Source organism: Strix aluco, chromosome 3 (assembly GCF_031877795.1).
Source record: "Strix aluco isolate bStrAlu1 chromosome 3, bStrAlu1.hap1, whole genome shotgun sequence".
Classification (NCBI taxonomy): domain Eukaryota; kingdom Metazoa; phylum Chordata; class Aves; order Strigiformes; family Strigidae; genus Strix; species Strix aluco.
Genome location: NC_133933.1, coordinates 85,966,188 through 85,986,469, shown reverse-complemented (window position 1 = coordinate 85,986,469; position 20,282 = coordinate 85,966,188). Strand labels below are relative to the sequence as shown.

The following is a 20,282-nucleotide window of genomic DNA, read 5'->3' as shown; positions in this document are numbered from 1 at the left end:
GCTAAAATGTTACATTTTTGAGCCAGCCAGGTAAGCCAAGAATGAAAGAATCACGAATGAAAGTCTGACCATGCACAAATGATGGATTTGCAACAAGTCACTATGGATTTAGCCATAGTTTCAAATTACCTCACTTAATGCCTAGCTGTTATAAAGCGAAAAAAGGAACTATTTGTATAGATAATACACTACCTCAACTTGAGCCAGAATTTTATAACATGGGCCAAAGTAACCTAACATTTCACTTCAAGACAGACTGCGGTGCCTGTCTTACAACTTGAATGAATTACTGATTCTCAGATAAAAGAGTTTAAGAACTTTGAAAAATATTTCTTCTGCGAAAACACACATGGAAAACAGCACTAGGTTTAGACAGAAAGGAAGCGTTTGCTCTAATGACCCAGTTTAAGCTGCACCACTGAGTGAAAACGCAGTAAAAATAATAATTTTCATATATTGTACAATGATAAGCATCTTTCTATTGTTTATAACAAATGCAGTAAAAATTATATATAGAGACATTTTTGTACTGCTTCACTATGATGAAAATCTGGACTTCACAGTGAACAGAAATCTGTGCCTAAATAATCTCAAATCTTAATAAAAGAAGTGTCAAAGCATTTAAGTTTAGCAATAACATGAAAATGCACATCAATTAAGATTGAATTAATTGCATAACATCACAATTTTCAAATGCATGCAAAATCATGTAAAGCTCTTTTTCTTTCTCATCAATTTAAACCATTCTCTCTCTGGGAACAGATATATGAAACATGTAAAGTACAGCAAGGTATCTGTTCTTCTCCAGCGCTTCAGACAGGAAGTCCTGTCATCATATTTGTTAACCACTTGGAGTACACAGATGAAAAAGTCATCAATCTCAGTCTGTTTTGCTGACAGCAGAAGTTTTCAGTATGCTGTTAGAAAACTAGCCAGTAGGGAAGATATACAGCACAAAAAGAAATTGAAGGAGACAGTTTGATGATATGCGAGGGTAGCACTGCAACAGCAAGGATGAATTTGTCACCTGGGATATGGAGAAGGCTGAGGTACTCAAAGACTTTTTTATCTCAGTCTTCACCAGCAAGGGAACCAGCCGCTCTGCCCAAGACGCAGAAGGCAAAGGTGGGGACCGGGAAAATGAAGAACTGCCCACTGTAGTAGATCAGGTTTGAGAACATCTAAGGAACCTGAAGGTGCACAAGTCCATGGGACTTGATGAGATGTATCCGTGGGTCCTGAGGGAACTGGCGGCTGAAGTGGCCACTATCTATCGTATTTGGGAAGTCATGGCAATCCAATGCAGTTCCTGCTAAACTGGAAAAGGGAAACATAACCTCAATTTTTTAAAAGGGAAATAAGGAGGACCTGGGGAAGTACAGGCCAGTCAGTCTCACCTCTGGGCCCAGCAAGATCATGGAGTGGATCCTCCTGGAAAATATACTAGGACACATGGAAAATAAGGAGGTGACTGGTGACAGCCAACATGTCTTTGCTAAGGGCAAATCATGCCCGATGAATCTGATGGCTGTCTATGACTGGGTTAAAGTGCTGGTAGATAAGGGAAGAGCAACTGACGTCATCTACCTGGACTTGTGCAAAGCATCTGACGTGGTCCCACATGACATCCTTGTCTCTAAACTGGAGAGACATGGATTTGATGAATGGACCACTCAGTGGATAAGGAATTGGCTGGATGGTCGCACTCAAACAGCTGTGGTCAATGGCTTGATATCCAAGGGGAGAGCGGTGACGAGTAACGTTCCTCTGGGGTCGGTGTTGGGACCAGTGCTGTTTAACATCTTTGTTGGTGACATGGACAGTGGGATTGAGTGCACCCTCTACAAGTTTGCCAACAACACCAAGCTGTGTGGTGCGGTCGACACACTGGAGGGAAGGGATGTCATCCAGAGGGACCTGGACAGGCTTCAGAGCTGGGCCCATGCAAACTTCATGAAGTTCAACTAAGCCAAGTGCAAGGTCCTGCACATGGGTTGAGGCAATCCCAAGCACAAATACAGGCTGGGCAATGAGTGGATTGAGAGCAGCCCTGCCAAAAAGGACTTGGGGGTACTAGTGGATGGAAAACCATGAGCCAGCAATCTGCGCTCACAGTCCAGAAAGCCAACCATATCCTGGGCTGCATCAAGAGAAGTGTGACCAGCAGGTCAAGGGAGGTGATTCTCCCCCTCTACTCTGCTCTGGTGAGACCCCGCCTGGAGTCCTGTGTCCAGCTCTGGGGCCCCCAATGTAAGAAAGACATGGACCTGCTTGAGTGGGTCCAGAGGAGGCCACAAAGATGATCGGGGGCTGGAGCACCTCCCTTATGAAGACTGGCTGAGAGAGTTGGGGTTGTTGAGCCTGGAGAAGAGAAGGCTCCGGGGAGACCTTATAGCAGCCTTTCAGTGCATAAAGGGGGCCTACAGGAAAGATGGGAAGGGACTCTTTATCAGGGGTTGTAGTGATAGGATGAGGGGTAACGGTTTTAAACTGAAAGAGGGTAGATTTAAATTAGATAGAAGGAAGAAATTCTTTACTGTGAGGGTGGTGAGACACTGGAACAGGTTGCCCAGAGAAGTGGTGCACGCCCCCTCCCTGAAAGTGTTCAAGACCAAGTTGCATGGGGCGCTGAGCAACCTGATCTAGCAAAGGTGTCCCTGCCCATGGCAGGAGGGTTGGAACTAGACGATCTTTAAGATCCCTTCCAAACCAAACCATTCCATGATTCTATGATAATTTGTACTGGTTTCAGTTTGAATACTGACATCCTCTGGAGACCTGTTGCTGTGATTAACTGTGCAAAGATTTCACTATTTCTGCTTCAACGGGAAACTGGTTTCTATAAAACCATTTGTTATATTTGAGAACTCCTCCTTTGCTTTGCAATTCTCAAAACTGCCACTCTGCTGAGCTGTGACAACACTGGAAGCCTTTTTACTCCTAGACAATGAAAGCAGAAAGTGTTTTCAAGATATTTTGAATACAGCTGCACCTTACTATACACATATCACCATGATTTTTAGTGCAACATCGCCTCAAATGCTATGCTGAGACATTAACCCTGTAAGAAAAAAATTCACTTGTGAATATTAGACGTATTTCTCATTTGATAATTAACCCATAACAGTCCACTACAACTGCACAACTATGCAAAGTGACAGACTGAGGATTCTTCAGAAGAATGGAATTTCTCTTACAAGTTTTATAGGTAATTGGAAATGTGTAGTATGAATTAAGTTTATAGGGTTTTTCAAACAGTTTTAGACTGGCATCAGTATGTAGGACCATGAAAAGCTGAAACTTATCTTAAAACAGGAAAATAATTAGGTATTAAATGTCTTTTGATTTTGTATTGTGGCTTCATTTCTTCACTTTGCTAGCTTCTGCCCTATAGCATGGAAGAAATAAACAACAATACTAAGCAGACATGATAAAACAAATTGCAAGTGACTAAAAGCGGTACAAATTCCTATACTAAAACCCATCAAAATTATACTCACCACTCAATAAGTAACTTGAACTATGTAACCCAAACTTTAACAAGAAAAAAAGATACCCAAACTAGAACATCAGACCATGTGCAGCACCATAAAAATCAGTTCTTTCACTCATACCGGTGTAATACAAAGACCCAGAAGAAAATTCATGATGTAATTAGGGTCACATAAAGTTTTCTTTAATTTGTATGCTAATAATATTAAATAAATCTCAGAACTAAAGACATTGTATTTCTCCTGTGTCTGCTATTTTAAAAGAATTTCAAGGATTTCTTAGTAACACTTTGTAGTTCAGTGTCACCAAATGTTAAACTTTACAAGACAAGCACTTAGAGAAATCTCCAAAGGATATGAAAAATTATAGATGTTTATATACTTTCATATTGCAATGTTCATATAGGATCATACGATTCATTATAATAAGTGATAATTATTTACTTTATCTGATAAAGTAATAACACAAAAAAACCTCTTAAGAAACCAATAGACCTTTAAGTGGTGGGACAAGTGAAACCTGGTTTCCTATGAATTTTATATTCCTTGTGCCCCTGTCCCAACTGAAATGCATGCCCCGTCAGATTTCCATAACCTCATCTCTCCCAGAATTATCTCCTTGCCTTACTGTTTCATAAATTTTTCTACTGTACCCTCAGAACAAAAAAAGAAATCTTAGAAATTACATCTGTAAGACGCTGATTATTAGCACTGCCATCTGATTATTACCAACACCTTTGACAACTGTGTTGTCTTTTTTGTTAGTCTTATCCTAAATTACTAGCAGGTTGCTCTCAAGTTCTGCAACCTCAGTGCAGAACTGTGAAGCCTGTGGACTATTAAACATCGTTCAAAGTCAGTGTCAAAGGTAGAATGATGTCTTCACACACGTAAAAGGGCACAAAAGTAGCAACTAATAAGTGATGAAACAAGAAGGTTTATATTACTATGCTCTTTTGGCCAGTAGGCCTGGGAATTTAGAGATGATTGTCAGTTAAACTCAGGCAACTATTAGGCTTGCTGCCAGTGGAAACCACCTGATGCAAGAAAGCAGCATGGTGCAGTCACCTCCATAAAGCTCAATTTTACAGCCAGATCCTGTTCAAATGTAGGGTATTTTCCCACAGATCTCTCCTAAATTATGAGATCCCTTCTAGTTTTAAACTCTATCTACTGAAAAAAAAAAGTTTTATTACTCCCCTCTCTTCCAAAAAAAAAAAAAAATCCCCTCAAATCCGGCTTTTATAATCCCAATATTTTATGTCACTTACTAACATTATGTTTTGTACTTCATGGAGCCTGCAAGATAATTGCTTTATAAAGTTGAAAAATCACATAGAGATGAAGACAATTATGTATAATTAAATTTGGCTTTGAAAGACTGTTTTCTACATCTACAGTTCTTTAAGCACATACCTAGCACATATACCTTTTCTCCAAGGCTGGTATTTTGAGCAAAGGATGACTTCTTTTCTTGTGCAAGTAGTTTTTATAATACATTTACAGAGATTTGAGAAAAAAAATATTGCATTGATGTTAATTCATCAATCTGCTTTGTCTGGGGTTTGTAAACTAGATTAGAAAACCTCTGACAAAACTGAGGAGCTTGCTATTAAGATATTGTAATTCATATACCGGTATTTTAAAGCAGGCTAAACAGTTTCTTCAGCAGTCTAACTTTAAATGTCTTAGTCACATAGCAGATATATCTCAGAAAAAATTTAAAAAAATATCTCACATATCAAAGATGCCACGGAGACTAAATTACCTTGGTACAGGAAGAAGTAAGGAGATTGTTACTTTCTCACCCAATGCAGCACATAGCAGCACAAAACAGTGAGAGATGCTGTGCTGCTTCCACAGTCCCTCTCCAACCCTGATTAATTTCCATTTTTCATAGTCTGTTTACTTATCATGCATACATTAGTGCTAATGACTGTTCAAAAATGTTAGATGCCGTACTGTGAGCTTCATTTTCTTTAATCTTTTAATTATAATAACAGTCTTTCTTCTGTACAATTAACAGTCATATCTGTTCAAATCGTTACATTCTTCATGCCTTTCCTCTCCATAAAAATGTTTTTAATCTCACAACTCTGCCTTCTTTTAAGAGCAGCCTAATCTCAAAAGGCTTTGCAAAATTCTTTACTTAAAAGCTGAACCTATATCTGTAATGCTGCACTTGTTGGGGTGTTAGGACTCTAGGAGGAAAGCAAATAGTAAACAATGCCAACACTTGCCTTAAAATTAGTATGTCTATATAATTCACCACTTGAAGTAATAGCATTTTAAAACCAAGGAGCTTTATACTGTTTTAAATGACAAAAATAACTGTAGTTGAAGTAAAAACATATAAAAATAAAAAAAGCTTTTTCTCTAAGACTGAAAGCTAATACTATCTATGTAAAATAGTTTTATAACTAACACCGCAATCACTTTCAAGACATATTAATAGCTCTTCTATATAAAGCGAAACTTCATGTGACTGTACAGAACTGAACCACATACCATGGTTCAGTGCTAAGGCAAGTATCCTGGTTGGGGAGTTTTGTAACATCCACATATTACAGTGTTATCACCAGGGTATCAGTTTTCAGTTGTTTCAAGATGGTAATACTGAATTATGAATTAAAATCAGAATAAAAGGAGTCTTTGACTCTCGCAATCTGTACAAACTTTAAATTAGATTCAGTGTGACAGATATTTTAATAACTTTTACTGTTTTGCTTGATTTTCTCACTATGCACTTTGAAAGCTAACATCAGATATATTGTATATAAAAGTAATGTAAACAACATAATGTATAAATAATAAATAATATAAAATATATTGCAAAGCAAACTTGATCATATCATCACTCATCTTCAGAAACTGGTTTACACTTCTAAGAATATTTTACTTTGCAAATTCCAATCTAAACATCTGAAGGTATTCAACAAAAATATTTCCTTCTGTTAATTTTGTATTTGGATTTCAGCTAATTTTTAAATTGATTTTTTGAGCTCCAAATATGGAATTGCCAATTATCTTGTCACAGAAATTTTGCACAGAATGGAAACACAGAGGCTATGCTTACCTATAACACTGGTGTTATCTCTACTTATCCCCAGTGACCACTCACTACAGGAAAACCTACTGAGCCTATTTTCTGTGATAATATCAGACAGCCTTTCTGATCAGATTTCTGGAAACAGACTGATGACTTATAATTCTTGGCATAGCCTTTTCAATCTTGAGATCAACCTAGAAGAGATTTTCTTTTATATTTCTTTTTTGAGAAGGCATCACTTCAGATAACTAGATAGTTCCATCACACTTGTTTAATCTGCACACTGCTAAAACTGGTAAGAGGGCCAGCTAATGCTGTCTGATGCACCAAAATATCCCTAGAAAGCAAAGTAACTACCTGACCATTTGAGACTGGCCATTTTGCCAGCAGCTTGATATGGCTGCATTTGGTTTGAGATTAAAACACTGCAGATGTCTACGTGCAGATCTGCACAACTGCAGTAGGAGTCTGAGCATCCTTCCCAGTCAATGGGCACCAGGCATCAGGGCTTCTGCAGCGTTCCTGCACCTTGACCGCCCCATGTCTGCTCATGGTTGAGCTCGGGCATCCTCTTGGCTCCATTGCCTGAAATGCACTGAACTCCACAAACTACAACAGGAGCTCAGACACATCATGCATTTGTAGTTACGATGTGCAGTCTTCTCAAATCTGTGTGCTATAATCTCAGCCTGAAAAGTATTCCACTGGCAATTTTCAGAGTTAGACTAATGAACAAGAATTATCCTGGAAAGAATTAAAGACAAAACAGACCCTCAAATACTTTCCGTTGCAACAGATTTCTATTGTAACTGACTCAGGTGGCATTGTCTCATCACTCCCAGATGGTACATATCAATAATAACTCTTAATTATCACTCACTATTCCTAGTAAATTGGAATTTGCATTATCTGTCTTCACACTAATCCCTACTTATTCTGACACTGAATACCTCCTATCACAGAGAAACTGAAGAAACAATTGAAAAGTTAATGGCCCTATAAAGGAAAATTAATCAGATCATCCAATGGTTTTAAATGCCTGAACATAACAGAACTAAAGAACATCATAGTAAAAATAGGAATGGAGACTTTACATCCTTTCTATTGGTGACAATGACAATCAGGGGACATTACTTATCATAAATTCATTCTGTAGTTATTAGAAACCCTAAATGTAATTATGCACCTTTCTGTAAAATATTCCATTCCCTTAGCCCTTTCTTTGCCACGGTCATCACCACACTTAGTACAGGTCATAGTGCTGCAAGTATGACAAGAAACAGTTTTCTCCAATGTGACAAAGTTGATAAGAACATACTATAACTGAAGTGTTCCCGAATTTGTTGTCAGACAAAGAATGGGATTAAATACGTAGTTAATCGCAATTTTCCCCTAACAAGAAAAAGGATAGCAGATGTTAACTGATTTTTTTTTATTTGTGCAAATTTCTACAGTTATTGGTTTATTTTTCAGTTTGAGAGTAAAATTCAAGAATTTTGTTTGATGGAATGAGTTGCTTGTGAAACCCCGAAGTTGTCTGAGAGTCCTCACTACAAATTCAGCCATAGAGAAAAAAACTTTTCCACTAATATCAGATGCAAGTATGAACTTTATGGGAACTCCCACCCCTACCCCCTCAAAATCCCAAAAGAAAATGCTTGTTAGAGTACTGGTACTGCTTAAACCTCCGTCTTTACACACAGCATATACTTTTGTGGTGGTTTGACCCTGGCTAAACGCCAGGTACCCACCAAGCCGCTCTATCACTTCCCCCCCCTTCTCTTTTTTTCTCCACAGGGCAAAGAGGGGAAAGAAAATAAAATAGGAAAAAAATAAAAACAACCCTTGTGGGTAAAACAAAAGCAGTTTTGATATAAGCAAAGCGAAGCAAAAGTCCGCGCGCGGAAGTAAAAAAAAGAAAACAGATTTATTCTCCACTTCCCATGAACAGGCGATGTCGGGCCTTCTCAGGAAGCAGGGCTCCAATACACGTAGTGGTTGCCTCGGAGGACCAAGGGTGACCCCACCCCCTTCCTCCTTTCTCCCAGCTTTATACTGAGCAGACGTCATATGGTATGGAATATCCCTTTGGTCAGTTTGGGTCAGCTGTCCTGGTTGTGTCCCCTCCTAAGATCTTGCCCACCCCGTCCCACTGAGGGGGGGGAAATGTCAGAAAGAGCCTTGGTGCTGTGTAAGCACTACTCAGCAGTAGCCACAACACCAGTGTGCTATCAACACCCTGCCAGCTCCCAACATAAAACACAGCACCATGAGGGCTGCTATAGGGGAAAACCAATTCCGGCGCAGCCAGACCCGGTACAACTTTATATTACAGAGCTGAAAATTGAATTCAGGAAAATCTAGATTGCTACTTTAATTGATGACTTCCTGTATTTACATCAGCCCTTTTATAGTCACAATAAATTTTGACGTCTCTCCTCCATAAAAAGACAGACATTCATAAAGCTATTTTGCGAAGCTGTGTTCAAGAGTAATCAATTCATCCTCATGCATTTTCTCCAACTAATTCCAGTTCTGACGCCCAAAACTAATTTCATACACGTATTTCATAAGAGTAAATACAAACTTGAAAAATATAAATATTAACTGTTATTCCAGTAATCAAAACAATTATTGACATAGAAAAATATGTGCTTTAAACTGTCAAATTTTGTTAGCTTCCTAAAACATGCACTGTTCAAAAATTTATATTTTTTTTAGCAACAGTGAACTTAGTCCATATTGTATTACAATACATGTACTTTGTACATATATATAGTTATACATTATAATTATTATACACGTCACTTACCTATCTTATGTTTTATACTATTACATTAATGTATGTAGGAAGAGAAAAGGAAAGGAAGAAACGGAATAAGAAAAAAGTATCTCTGAAATTTCGTATGAATGTAAAGAACCCATCTTTCAGGTCAAGCAGAGAGACGCACTTCAGGCTAGACGCCTGGAAGTAGAATGTATTTATGTATTTATTTTTAATTCCGAATCTTCAAAATGCTCTGAAGTGAAACAATGAACAAGGGCCTTTCACCTACCATAAAATCAGCATCACAGATGTGCATTAAAAAGTATGGCCACAAGGTGGCACTCAATACTCAGCAGTGAAAACTATAAATCTGAAAATGAAGTAAAAAAGAATCTCGATTAGCCTTGTTTTCTTAAAATTGTAAGTGATATGTTTTACCTCGCTTATTCTTAGAAACATTTGTTTCCACACCAGGCAAATACTTTGAAGATATTTTAAAATTACTTTGTTCCTCAACATCATGAACCCTTATATAAAGAATTCCAATGAGAGATTTCCAGACTCAATCTGTAACAGCATCATTTCCTGCAGTCACATACTTCCCCAAAATTCTGAGCCCTTTTGGTAGTGGAATTCATACATACATAACTGAAATAATTTATTCACTGTTTTTTGATTAAGTTAGTTTTCAACTATTTACCAGTACTAGTTCTGTTTCGTGATGAAAACCGTATGAAACTTTTATATAGAACATGAATTTGTATGTGGATAGCATCTTATACATCTTGCTTTTTTCCAATATGCTCTAGGTATATTCTTTATATTCTTAATTACCACTTTATTTTTCCTTTTGCAGGTTTATTATTATTGTGGGTTTTGTTGGCAACCTTCCACCCATTTCTGTAGTCATTTTAGTTTCAAAAATATCTCAGTTTTCATTTAATGTTTATTTTTCCCTACAAGTGTGGAAATCTGAAATTTAAAGTAACTGGAACAGGTAGGAAAAACTAATAAATAGGCCTATGATTATCAAAACAGTAAAGAATTATTACTTGATTCTGAACCAATGAATTGTAGACCTGTACAGTACTCCAAAAGGATAGAAGTCTATTAGAACCATCATCTTTGATGTATTCCTTAGACAAGAGATCTTGGTGATTACTTCAAGGAATATGCTCCCTCACAGGAACAAAATGTAAGAGAATACCTGAAAATAACTGTTACAGCTGTGTTGAAATGACAGGCCCATGAGCAAGAAACCGGGTATGTTTTCAATGTTACACTGCAGTACAAACACTTTTTTACTATGCTATAACTACTAAATGAAGAGCCCAGAAAATAATTTCTGGGTGTAAGGGATCATTAAAAGCATTATAAATAATACTGGTGAACTTATATGAGTGTTTTTAACCCATGAATCACTGGGACAAATTCACATTTTCTTATTCCTTTCAGTTCCAGAAGATTGCAGAAAATCCACATCTGCAAAAAGTTAAACACTGTGCTGTGTTTCCTCTATGAAACACTATTTTGTGCTGTATTAAGTTGTGTCCTTAGGGCTTACTCTAAAGCCAACAGTCTCTTTCCCATTAGCTTCAATATGTTTTTCAATGAGATACTTCAACTGCAAACCAACTAGGTCTCTGTTCAATTATTCAGCAATACTACAGTTTAAATGAAAACATGGCAATACGATACTAAAGGTTTCAAACTCTTCAGATTGCTGATTGTTGTCCTTGATAAACACACATAGCACAATGCTTGGAAAAAATGGTCTCTAGAATACAAGACTTTGCACTGAAATTCTACATTTGATTACAAAGTTCATGTATATCAAAGCCAGACACACCCTCACAGACAGAAAATGTGCAGGATTTTTCATCCTTGATGGAACGGCTTTTGATTCCTGAGCCTACAGCTTTTATTATTACAAAGAGTCTAGAACAGCTTTTGAAAAGCTTTTGGTACTCTGAATTCTAGAACCTAAGGGCTTGCCATCCACTACTAGGGTTTTAGCATTCTGTCAACAGTTCTCAATATTTTAGAACTTCCAAATTTATAAAGCCAATGTTGAACTACTTTCCCAGTTTTTGACTATCTTAAAAAAAAAAAGAAAAGACAGAGAAGAATCCCTAGGACACCAATTACTAAACCAGAGGTCATAACCCTAAACACAGAAATAATGACAGTTTTGCACAAGGCAAATTCAAATTTCATCTCATAGTGTTAATATTAAAAATCAAAATTAATCATACAGTGTCACCTACAGAAAATGACAGATCCTCATATTAGTTAGCAGAAAGCAACACGGCTTCTTCAAAAATGCCACTCAAGGTCATTATTCAAGTAGATAACATTTTTTTAGAAAAGCTCTTACAAGCCCTTATTTGGAAACAAAAATTTAATTCAAAAGAAAACCACATCAGAAACCTTGATGCTTTCAAGGTTGATGAATAAGATTTCCAAAGCAGAGGTCGAATCTGCCAGTGAACTGGGCGGCAACCAGTAAATACTGTCTCTCAAAGAACTAAGATGCTGCAAACTTCTTTGGACACAAGTACTTTGTTGGTGTGCAGCGTAGACTATCTCAGGTCTTGCTGAGTTCAGGTGATCAGTAGCTGTACACATAACATTTTTCCCCAGGTAACAACAACTACATTACACAGTTATATAACAAATAACCCTATTTATTTTTCTTATCTGAAGATATTTTTTGATTGTTAGGAAAAAGTAACTTAATATACATGTTTTTACTTATCTTTACCTACATTAACTTCATTTTTGTCTTAGTTCTCTCGTATCTATTGGGAAACATAGACAATTGGCTAATTTTTTTAGAACCTTTGCTAAGCTTCATCAAAATCTTCCAGTATTTAGGGAAGTTGCTGGCCTATGTTCACATCTGTTTCAGCAATTCACATTTTCACAATTTCTACCTTCTGTCACTGAAAAGATTCACCAGAGAAGCTGTGCATACACTTTTGAAATCACATACGTCGTTTTCTTACAGAGGTGATAAACAATCACAACACAGCAAAATTTATGTACAGAAATATTTTCAGTAAAGCTTCAAATATGTTTCATTAGACATTTTAAAATGGCTGGGCAGACGAGATACCTGAAGGTGGGATACATGAAAGCTATATTAGCATTTTGATTTCTGTTGCAACAGGCACAAAACATAAATGTAAGAAACTTACTCGTGAGGCACTGGGCAGGATAGAGGTATGGGGTACCCTGGCTGCACAAGCACCGTCAGAAACATGACAATTCCACTATATGATGACACTATTCTTTATTAAAGAGGTAACAAAGAACTATATATTTTATTAGAATTAAAATGGACCAATAGCTGATTAACTGATTGTCAATAGATAAAACAAGATACCATAATGCTTATAATCACATACTAGTTTTAATATATATATGATCTATAATATATAAAAGTAATCACAGTTTAAGTTCCACTGCTTTTGACTTAAGAAAATTAAATATTCAAAATCTTTGCTAAGATCCCCTAACCATTACTGATTATCAAAAGAACAAAATATTCTTTCACAAAGCAGGATGATGCTGAAAAGTTTTACTTGTCTAATTAGAACTGTTTTAAATGTGAACTGTACCAAGAAATATACATTCTAAGCCAACAAACTTTCAGATCTGAAAGTCTTGTATAAATTTTTTGGAAAGGTTTTCAGGCCATATGCACATCATCTGCAAATATGTCAAAACAGGATCTGTCCTGCTTGTCTATTGTTGTTTTTCTAGTTTTCCTTACAGGTTAGGAAAGATTTTACCCAACAAAAGTCTGAAGCTGAATAAACCACTCCCTGAAATGCATTCCAATACATCCCACACATTTGGTGTCCAAATGCTCTAGAAATACCACCCTAGTTTTTAATATTCTCTTAATAACCCATTCTAGAGAATGCATTAGAGGTGTTGACAGTATTCATCTCAAATGGCTTTTTCATTTGGAGTACAGCAAATACTAGGACATGGCACTTCTGGGTTTTTATAATTTCTTAAAATATTTAGTGTATATATTATATATAACTGTTGCTTGGAGAAGAAACAGATTCTACTGGTTCCACAGCAGCTGGCAACATAATAGTCATGCTGGAGATTATTAATCAAATCACACTTCTTAGTAAAGTTGGTTGACCTAATAAATAAAGTTAGTGTTTGACAGGAGGGAAGTATCCTAGTAAAAAAAGTTACTCCAGTGTCAGTGTTTTTCAGTATGCTTTATCCGAGTACTGAAAATGAATTAGTTTAAGACCTTGTTCTACCAAAAGCCTAACAATTTTCTTGTAATTTAATGTAAATAAAATTTTAAGTCCTAGAAGTTTACACATTTTCCATTTTTTAGCTATATTGACTAAAATTAATTCTGTATCTACTTGTACTGATATTGTCCAAAGATGAAAGTCTGTTTGGTGGGATGGAAATTGGTGAACATGGTCTTCTAATATTGCTGTCTTCCTATCTGCACTCTTCCAGCAGCTTTTCACAAGCCATATACTTCCAAATCTGCCTCCATTTTTTTAGCAATTTTATTTTCATTCCATAATACAGAGTAAGACCCATTTTTGTTACCTACCATTTTTCATTATAGTTCATGCACAGCTTGTGTATACTCTAGCCTTGTCAAAAACATGATGCTGTTAATCTAGTTACTTCTCACTAGCATCATACATAACTTTTAGTTCTAGTTCTGTCTTTTGGTCCAATGAACCAAAAATTACTAACATGGTACATGTACAAAGATGTATCCGAATACACATCTATATGATGCTCATTCAAAATCTCAGTAGTGGGATGAAAGGAATGTTGTTCTTTAGCTTTTAATGTTTTTTGGAAATCTGCAATCAGTCTCTGGTGTTTTTGATGTAGTAATCTGCTAGCAACAAAAAGAGGTTTCTGAAACAATTAGGTTGTTCAAAAGAGAATTGGCAAATTTAGGCAAAATTATAATTTTACTTTGATAAAGGTGATATGCAATGGTATCTGTACATCCTAAAGCATAGCTGTTTGTGGTTTTATACAATACAGTGCTTTTCTCTGTGACAATGCTTTCCAATAAGCAGGGATTCTTCTGAATCTTGGTTGATTTGAAATTCCAGTTCAAAGGAGGTTAAGATGAATTCAAAACAATCATAAGATAAAACTAAATGTTGTAGATATCAAAGTTTCTGTATCTTCTGGTCTCCTACTGTGGAGAAATGTTGATATAAAACATATAGAGGATATGCTAAAAACCAGAGACAACTTAAACCAGAAAAAGAAATTTGCAGCAATAAATATTTGGCAGTTCTCTGGGAAAAAAAATCTGCACAACTTTCTGGAAGTATGCTTAATTACTTTTTAACCTATTTTGTTTTCTCCAAAGCACTTCCGGCTCTCAGCATGTGGTCCTAACAGACTGTGAATCAAATTCATGTCACTCACTCTTAATGGTTGCTTCTAATTGCTCTTTTATTTTACTTCTATTTATTTTATTCATTATTTCACAATTAATTTTAAGTAGATGATACTGCAAGCTTCAGCGCAAAAATGCTTCTTGTCCAGTTCTGATCTACTCTACATATTGTGCGAATAAACTAAAGAATAGTTAAAAAGCCCAATGAAACTTGCCTAAATTATGGTATTTAGGGGAGTTGGAAGTGGAAAGTGCATGACAACTGAAACAGTGAGCATACATAGCTAAACAAATCCATAATCAAACTAAAGTGTATTTGGAAAGCTTTCTTATTTTAAAAATAAATGAAATTAAGAACATGAACTGAAATGGAATTTAATATTTTTCTCTTGTTAAGAAAATAATATTTTCTAAATGAAAAACTGAATCAAGTATCTAAAGGTACCTTGGGGTACAGTCTGAGTTCAACAGGAGGAAATCTATCCATAGGTAAGTGAACAGAATATTTCATGCAATGGGTGAATTTATTTAATTGAACTTATTCTAATCATGTTTTTAAAGAGACAGTTGAGATAGAAAACATCACTGCAATATGGGAAATTATCAAATTAGGTGTTTATAAACATGTATTTTTCAATTATGACAGGTCAAAATCTTCAATTTAAAGTATTTCACAATCTAAAAGATATCCTATACATTTATTGTTTTACAATATAAATAAATAAATTCACATGAATCCTCTGAAAGCAGAAGAAACGTGGTCGCTTAATGGTGATATTCTGAAGGAAAAACATTAAGCAACCCTAGAAGAAAGCACATAGATTTGTTCTACAGGACAACTGTGAACTACAGGTTTTGTTCTGAATTTTACTTCAGGAAAAGCAACTACAAAGGGTGTTCTGTGATGGCCTGCACCTTTATAGCAATGACCAACCCCTTAAAAAAAACCCCCACTATCTCCTTCATTTACAACTGTGAAGAATAGTACTTGAGACTTTTGCAATGATCCTTTCTAAGTCAACTGTGATGCTGGAGAAAAAACTATAATTGAATACTATTCACTGGACCTTGGAAAATTTACTCTGTTTAGTTCTGGTAAAAGAAATGTGATATAGTTTCTAACAGAATGTCAATCACCGAACACTGTCAAGTCTGTTTGAGAATAATGTGATTACCATGAAATACAAAGTACAACTGATCAACAAGCAGCATTTACTGTCAGTGTACAATGCAGAAAACCCACAAATTCCTATTAACTTTTCAATCATTTCTCTTCATTACTAATAACTACTGTAGCTACACTATTTTCTGACAAATTCCTAAGTAGATAGGATCTCTTTATATACTATTTTCTAGTCAGCATATGGTTTCCAGACTAAGTTACTTAAATTGCATATGACCAGAACCATTTGCCAGTATGGTTAGGTGCATCCTGTAAAGAAAGGGTGCCTGAAAAATATGGCTATTGTCTACAGTCTCTGTGGACATATTGCACAAGATTATGCATTGCAGCCAAGAATTAAGCGGCACATCTTGGAAAAGGAATGCAAGACCTATGGGTCATTAGTCAATTAAGCACTTCTTTTTAGATTTCTTGCCTGGAACAATCCCTAGGTATTGAAAGCAGCTGAAAACAGCTGAGCAAACCAAGCTCTCTGAGGGAGGGCTGAAGATGAGCTAGTGCAGAGAGCACCTACGCTGACTTTAATATTATCATATAATTTCTTCTTGCTGGAGTGTTCACAAGTGACCAGATATTGCCAGAGTTTGAACCTGTTAAATGACAGAAGAAAACATGAAGAAAAGGGAGCTTTATCTTCTCAAGAAATCTTATGTATTTTTAATATATACCTGAATTTGATTACACATGTTGAAAGCAAGCACTGGCAAAAATCAGAAGTAGGCTGTGTTGCTAAAGTTAAGAGTGTAGCCCTGTTTCCCAAACTTGTGAACACAAAACCAATCACACCGGGGTTTTTTTGGGTTTTGTTTTTCCCTCCCAAACAGCTTTGAATTTTTTCTTTCAAAATTTACTGTTAGCATAGCTATTTGATATCCATATATACTTTGTGTAACAATGAGATTTCACGTTGAAATCATCTTACCCAGGGAAGCTGTCAATTAATAACTACTGTGAAAAGACACAGAAAACTTTCTTTTTGACCTGGATTACATGTTAAAACATTCTAGCAGCTAACTGAAGATTTTCACAAAGGAAAAAAGAATGTTGTGTGGCTTTTCTCTCTGCCAGTGCCCCAGAGTGCGGTTAAAACTTCAGGAAAGACAAGGAGATCACAAATTCTCATGTAAGAAATAGCTAAGAATGCATAGGGAAATGGTTAAATATCTTATACTTTTAGTATATTCACTTATTTATATTAAAATAAGTTAGTTCTACAGTAATATCAACATTTATGCCAATTTTAAAGGAAAAAAACCCCATATGCTGCTACTGGCTGTGCAAACTTCTGTGACTGCAGAATCAACCAAATAACTTGCTAGAGCTACTCACTACAGTAAGCAATGTCACAGCCTGACATCAAGGAACCGCTATTAGCCTAATATTGTTCCCATATCCCAGAGAGAAAGAAGTTTCAGTGTATTTTAATCAAAGACATAAAAAAATCTTAGATTGAGATCAAATTAACAATTAAAATAATTCCTTTAAACAATACAAATTTGAATGGCAGTTGCTATATTTACAAGCACAAGTGAAGACCACATTTTAAAAAATGTATTTACCTTAAGATCTGAATTGACTGAATGCAAATACTGCACTACCTTTCAGGAGGCTGCAATAGACTTCATTTAAGGAAAGAAGCTTAATCATATTATAAACATGACAACAGTTTCAAATGATCTTACTAAGCGCATTTAGTATTTAATAGGAAATTTCATCAACAATGAAAGGGGATGCTATAGGCAACACATTATCCTACAGTTTATCAGAGCATTTCCATGGAGGATTAGTAAGAAAAGGCATTTAATCTTACATTTACAGTGATGAAATCCGTTACTGATTTTAACCTGAATAACTCTGAAATTGCTGAAAAGTTGTGTACAAAAGCATAAAATGTCTTTTTGTAGTTCCTTGAACAAAAACATCAGCACCCGTCAGCTGTATTTGCAACCTCAAAGATCATTCTAGAAAAAGGTTTGCTAACCCATTTTGCTTCTAGGAGTCCCATTACTAACACAGCACAGCTTGTGAAAGTAGAACAAATATTCATGAGGCATCTTTCCAGTGATGAACAGGATAAAACTAAGCATTGTGCATATCAAGTTGATGCTCATGATAGATAAAACAGAATATATGATCAAGCCCACAGATTAGGGAAAGAAAAGTCCATTATATTTTTCACAGGATAGCAGAAGATTGTTACTTGTTACCTCAGTGCTGTAACTATCAGAGTTCAAGAGACAAGCCAACAAATCTGAAATCCTTGGATCAGAGACGGGTTTTCAGAAATCCAATCTGTACCATATATTTTATACTTTCTGATTCATAATAAAACCACTACAAAATTCCAGTAGACTGTACACAATGTACTGGAGTACATAGAACTACAAATAGAAAATAGAACTACAAATCTAAAGCTGTGCAAATACAATTTCTAGAGTGACACTTACAAAAGTAACTATCATAATAACAAAAACATACATCAAACTTCAAATGTTTTTCCTTTTCAAAGGTCAGGAAAAGCAAAAGCAAAAAGAAATTGTTTACTGTTTCTGTCAACTTTTTATTTCAGTTTACAACAGTTAACACCTAAGTTAACTCTAATATATAGGAATACTGCTAAAACCCTTGAAGGTAACATTTTTCTATTTTCACAATATATCTCTCCATAAATAGGCCTCTCCAAACCTAAATGTCCATCTAAATAACTCTTAATAATAAATTCCACAGCTTAGGGTTCATTAAAACAGTAGAATCTCTCTATACAGAACATACTTTTCTTTAACCTGTCAATTGTTTGGCCCACACCACCTCATGAATTTTGTCTCTGACCTTTAAGCAGGACTACTGCATAAAATAGCCCATGAAAGAAATATAAAGAGATTCATTCCATTCTCCAAGAGATAATTAGCAAATATTTTTCAAAAGTAAAAAAACATAGTAATTATAAAACAAATAGGAAACTTCAATATATGTTTGACATTTAATATAGCCTAATGTATTTGAATACATATCCTCATTTTATTTTTATAGTTTTTTTAATGGCACATCAAATATTAGATATGTTATTAGTAAAACAAAAATAAAATGAGGATTTGCTCTGAAATAATTAAATGTCAAACAAATGATTACATATCAAATATTTGATGAATGTTCTCTAAAAATTAATTTCTATTAATTTAAAAACATTTGACAGATAATTAAGAGGATTAGTAAAATTGCTTTCAAATTTTAAAGGCCAGCAAAGAATACAATGCTTTTAACTATTCTATTTTTCAGTTTCTCCTGTGTGTTCAAGTAGCCATCCCTATGCTTGCTTTGTCTAGACTAGAACATTCATGATTTGGGCATTACTTATTTTTGTAAGTAATTGGATTTTTGTAAGTAACAGTGGATTTCAGATGTTTCTTCTTCATCCATTACAGTGAACACGGTATACAGAATACAAAATAAGGATTGTATTACATTATCAAGATTATTCTCTGCCAGGTATTGCTAAATTTCATGTCAAATGAAATGGTAAGACTGAATGGCTTGCAGTCTGATAATTTTGGGAACTGTGCCAATAAACATCCTTTTATACAAGATAGCTCTTGTCAGACAAACATGATATTATCATTATGAAGCTTAAATTAATCACTCTGTATCACACATCATTGATATAATCCAGTTAGACTTCTGTCAGAAAATTCATTTATATAGTATGGCGCTGGGAATTTAGTACTACATAAAATGAATTTCACTTATTAAGGAGATTAAAATTAGGCAATGATTAGCAAAGAAATTAGTTGTATATAGAAACTTTGACGTGACAGAATGTAATGAAGTTCTTCAGAGATCCAATTTGACCCACGGATATTTCATATTTGTACTGGTGATCAAAAATTTAAAATGTGGGCATGCTGATTAAAGGTACAGTTTGGAAATCAGAAGCACTCTGAAGGAATGGTAAATGCTTGGAAGGACAGATCAGTTCCACAGTGCCATATAGCTCAATTACTGGTTGAGCTTTGAGATATCTGGGAACAAAGAACCTAGGTTATGTTTTGAGAATGGATTTTAAAAAGATCCCTGTAAAGCTCTTACAAGTCATGTGTTTTATCACATTAATAAGCAATTTATTGCATAGGATGTATGTGATTTATAGCATAAGGCATAAGCACTGCTGTGTCCGGTCAGACTGAAAGTCTGTCTAGAGCAGTAGTCTCTGAACAGCCAATGCTCCTCCAAGTATATTCTGGTCATCAGAAATTTGTCATTAAGAGACCTACTGAGTAGCTTGATCTATTCCTAATAACAATTCACTATTATTTGAATGAATAAGAACTTTCACAGTGAAAAAATTTAAATTAGTGAAGAGAACCAGCATGAGA

At 35.5% G+C, this 20,282-nt stretch overlaps 1 protein-coding gene across 7 annotated transcripts in view; it reads right to left on the bottom strand.

The window, feature by feature from the left end:
• Window positions 1–20,282, bottom strand: part of ASCC3 (activating signal cointegrator 1 complex subunit 3) — a 288,767-nt gene that overhangs the window by 114,352 nt on the left and 154,133 nt on the right. The window contains exon 15 of one of the 7 annotated variants that reach the window (XM_074819462.1): window positions 15,538–16,502. The exons of 4 other annotated variants lie outside the window; for them this stretch is intronic. In XM_074819462.1, coding sequence (XP_074675563.1) covers window positions 16,470–16,502 — 33 coding nt within the window. In that variant the 3' untranslated portion in view covers window positions 15,538–16,469. Of the gene's footprint in view, window positions 1–15,537; window positions 16,503–17,297; window positions 17,532–18,666; window positions 19,929–20,282 lie in introns of those variants that run through there. 2 more of the 7 variants (XM_074819465.1, XM_074819463.1) reach the window with 2 other exon arrangements.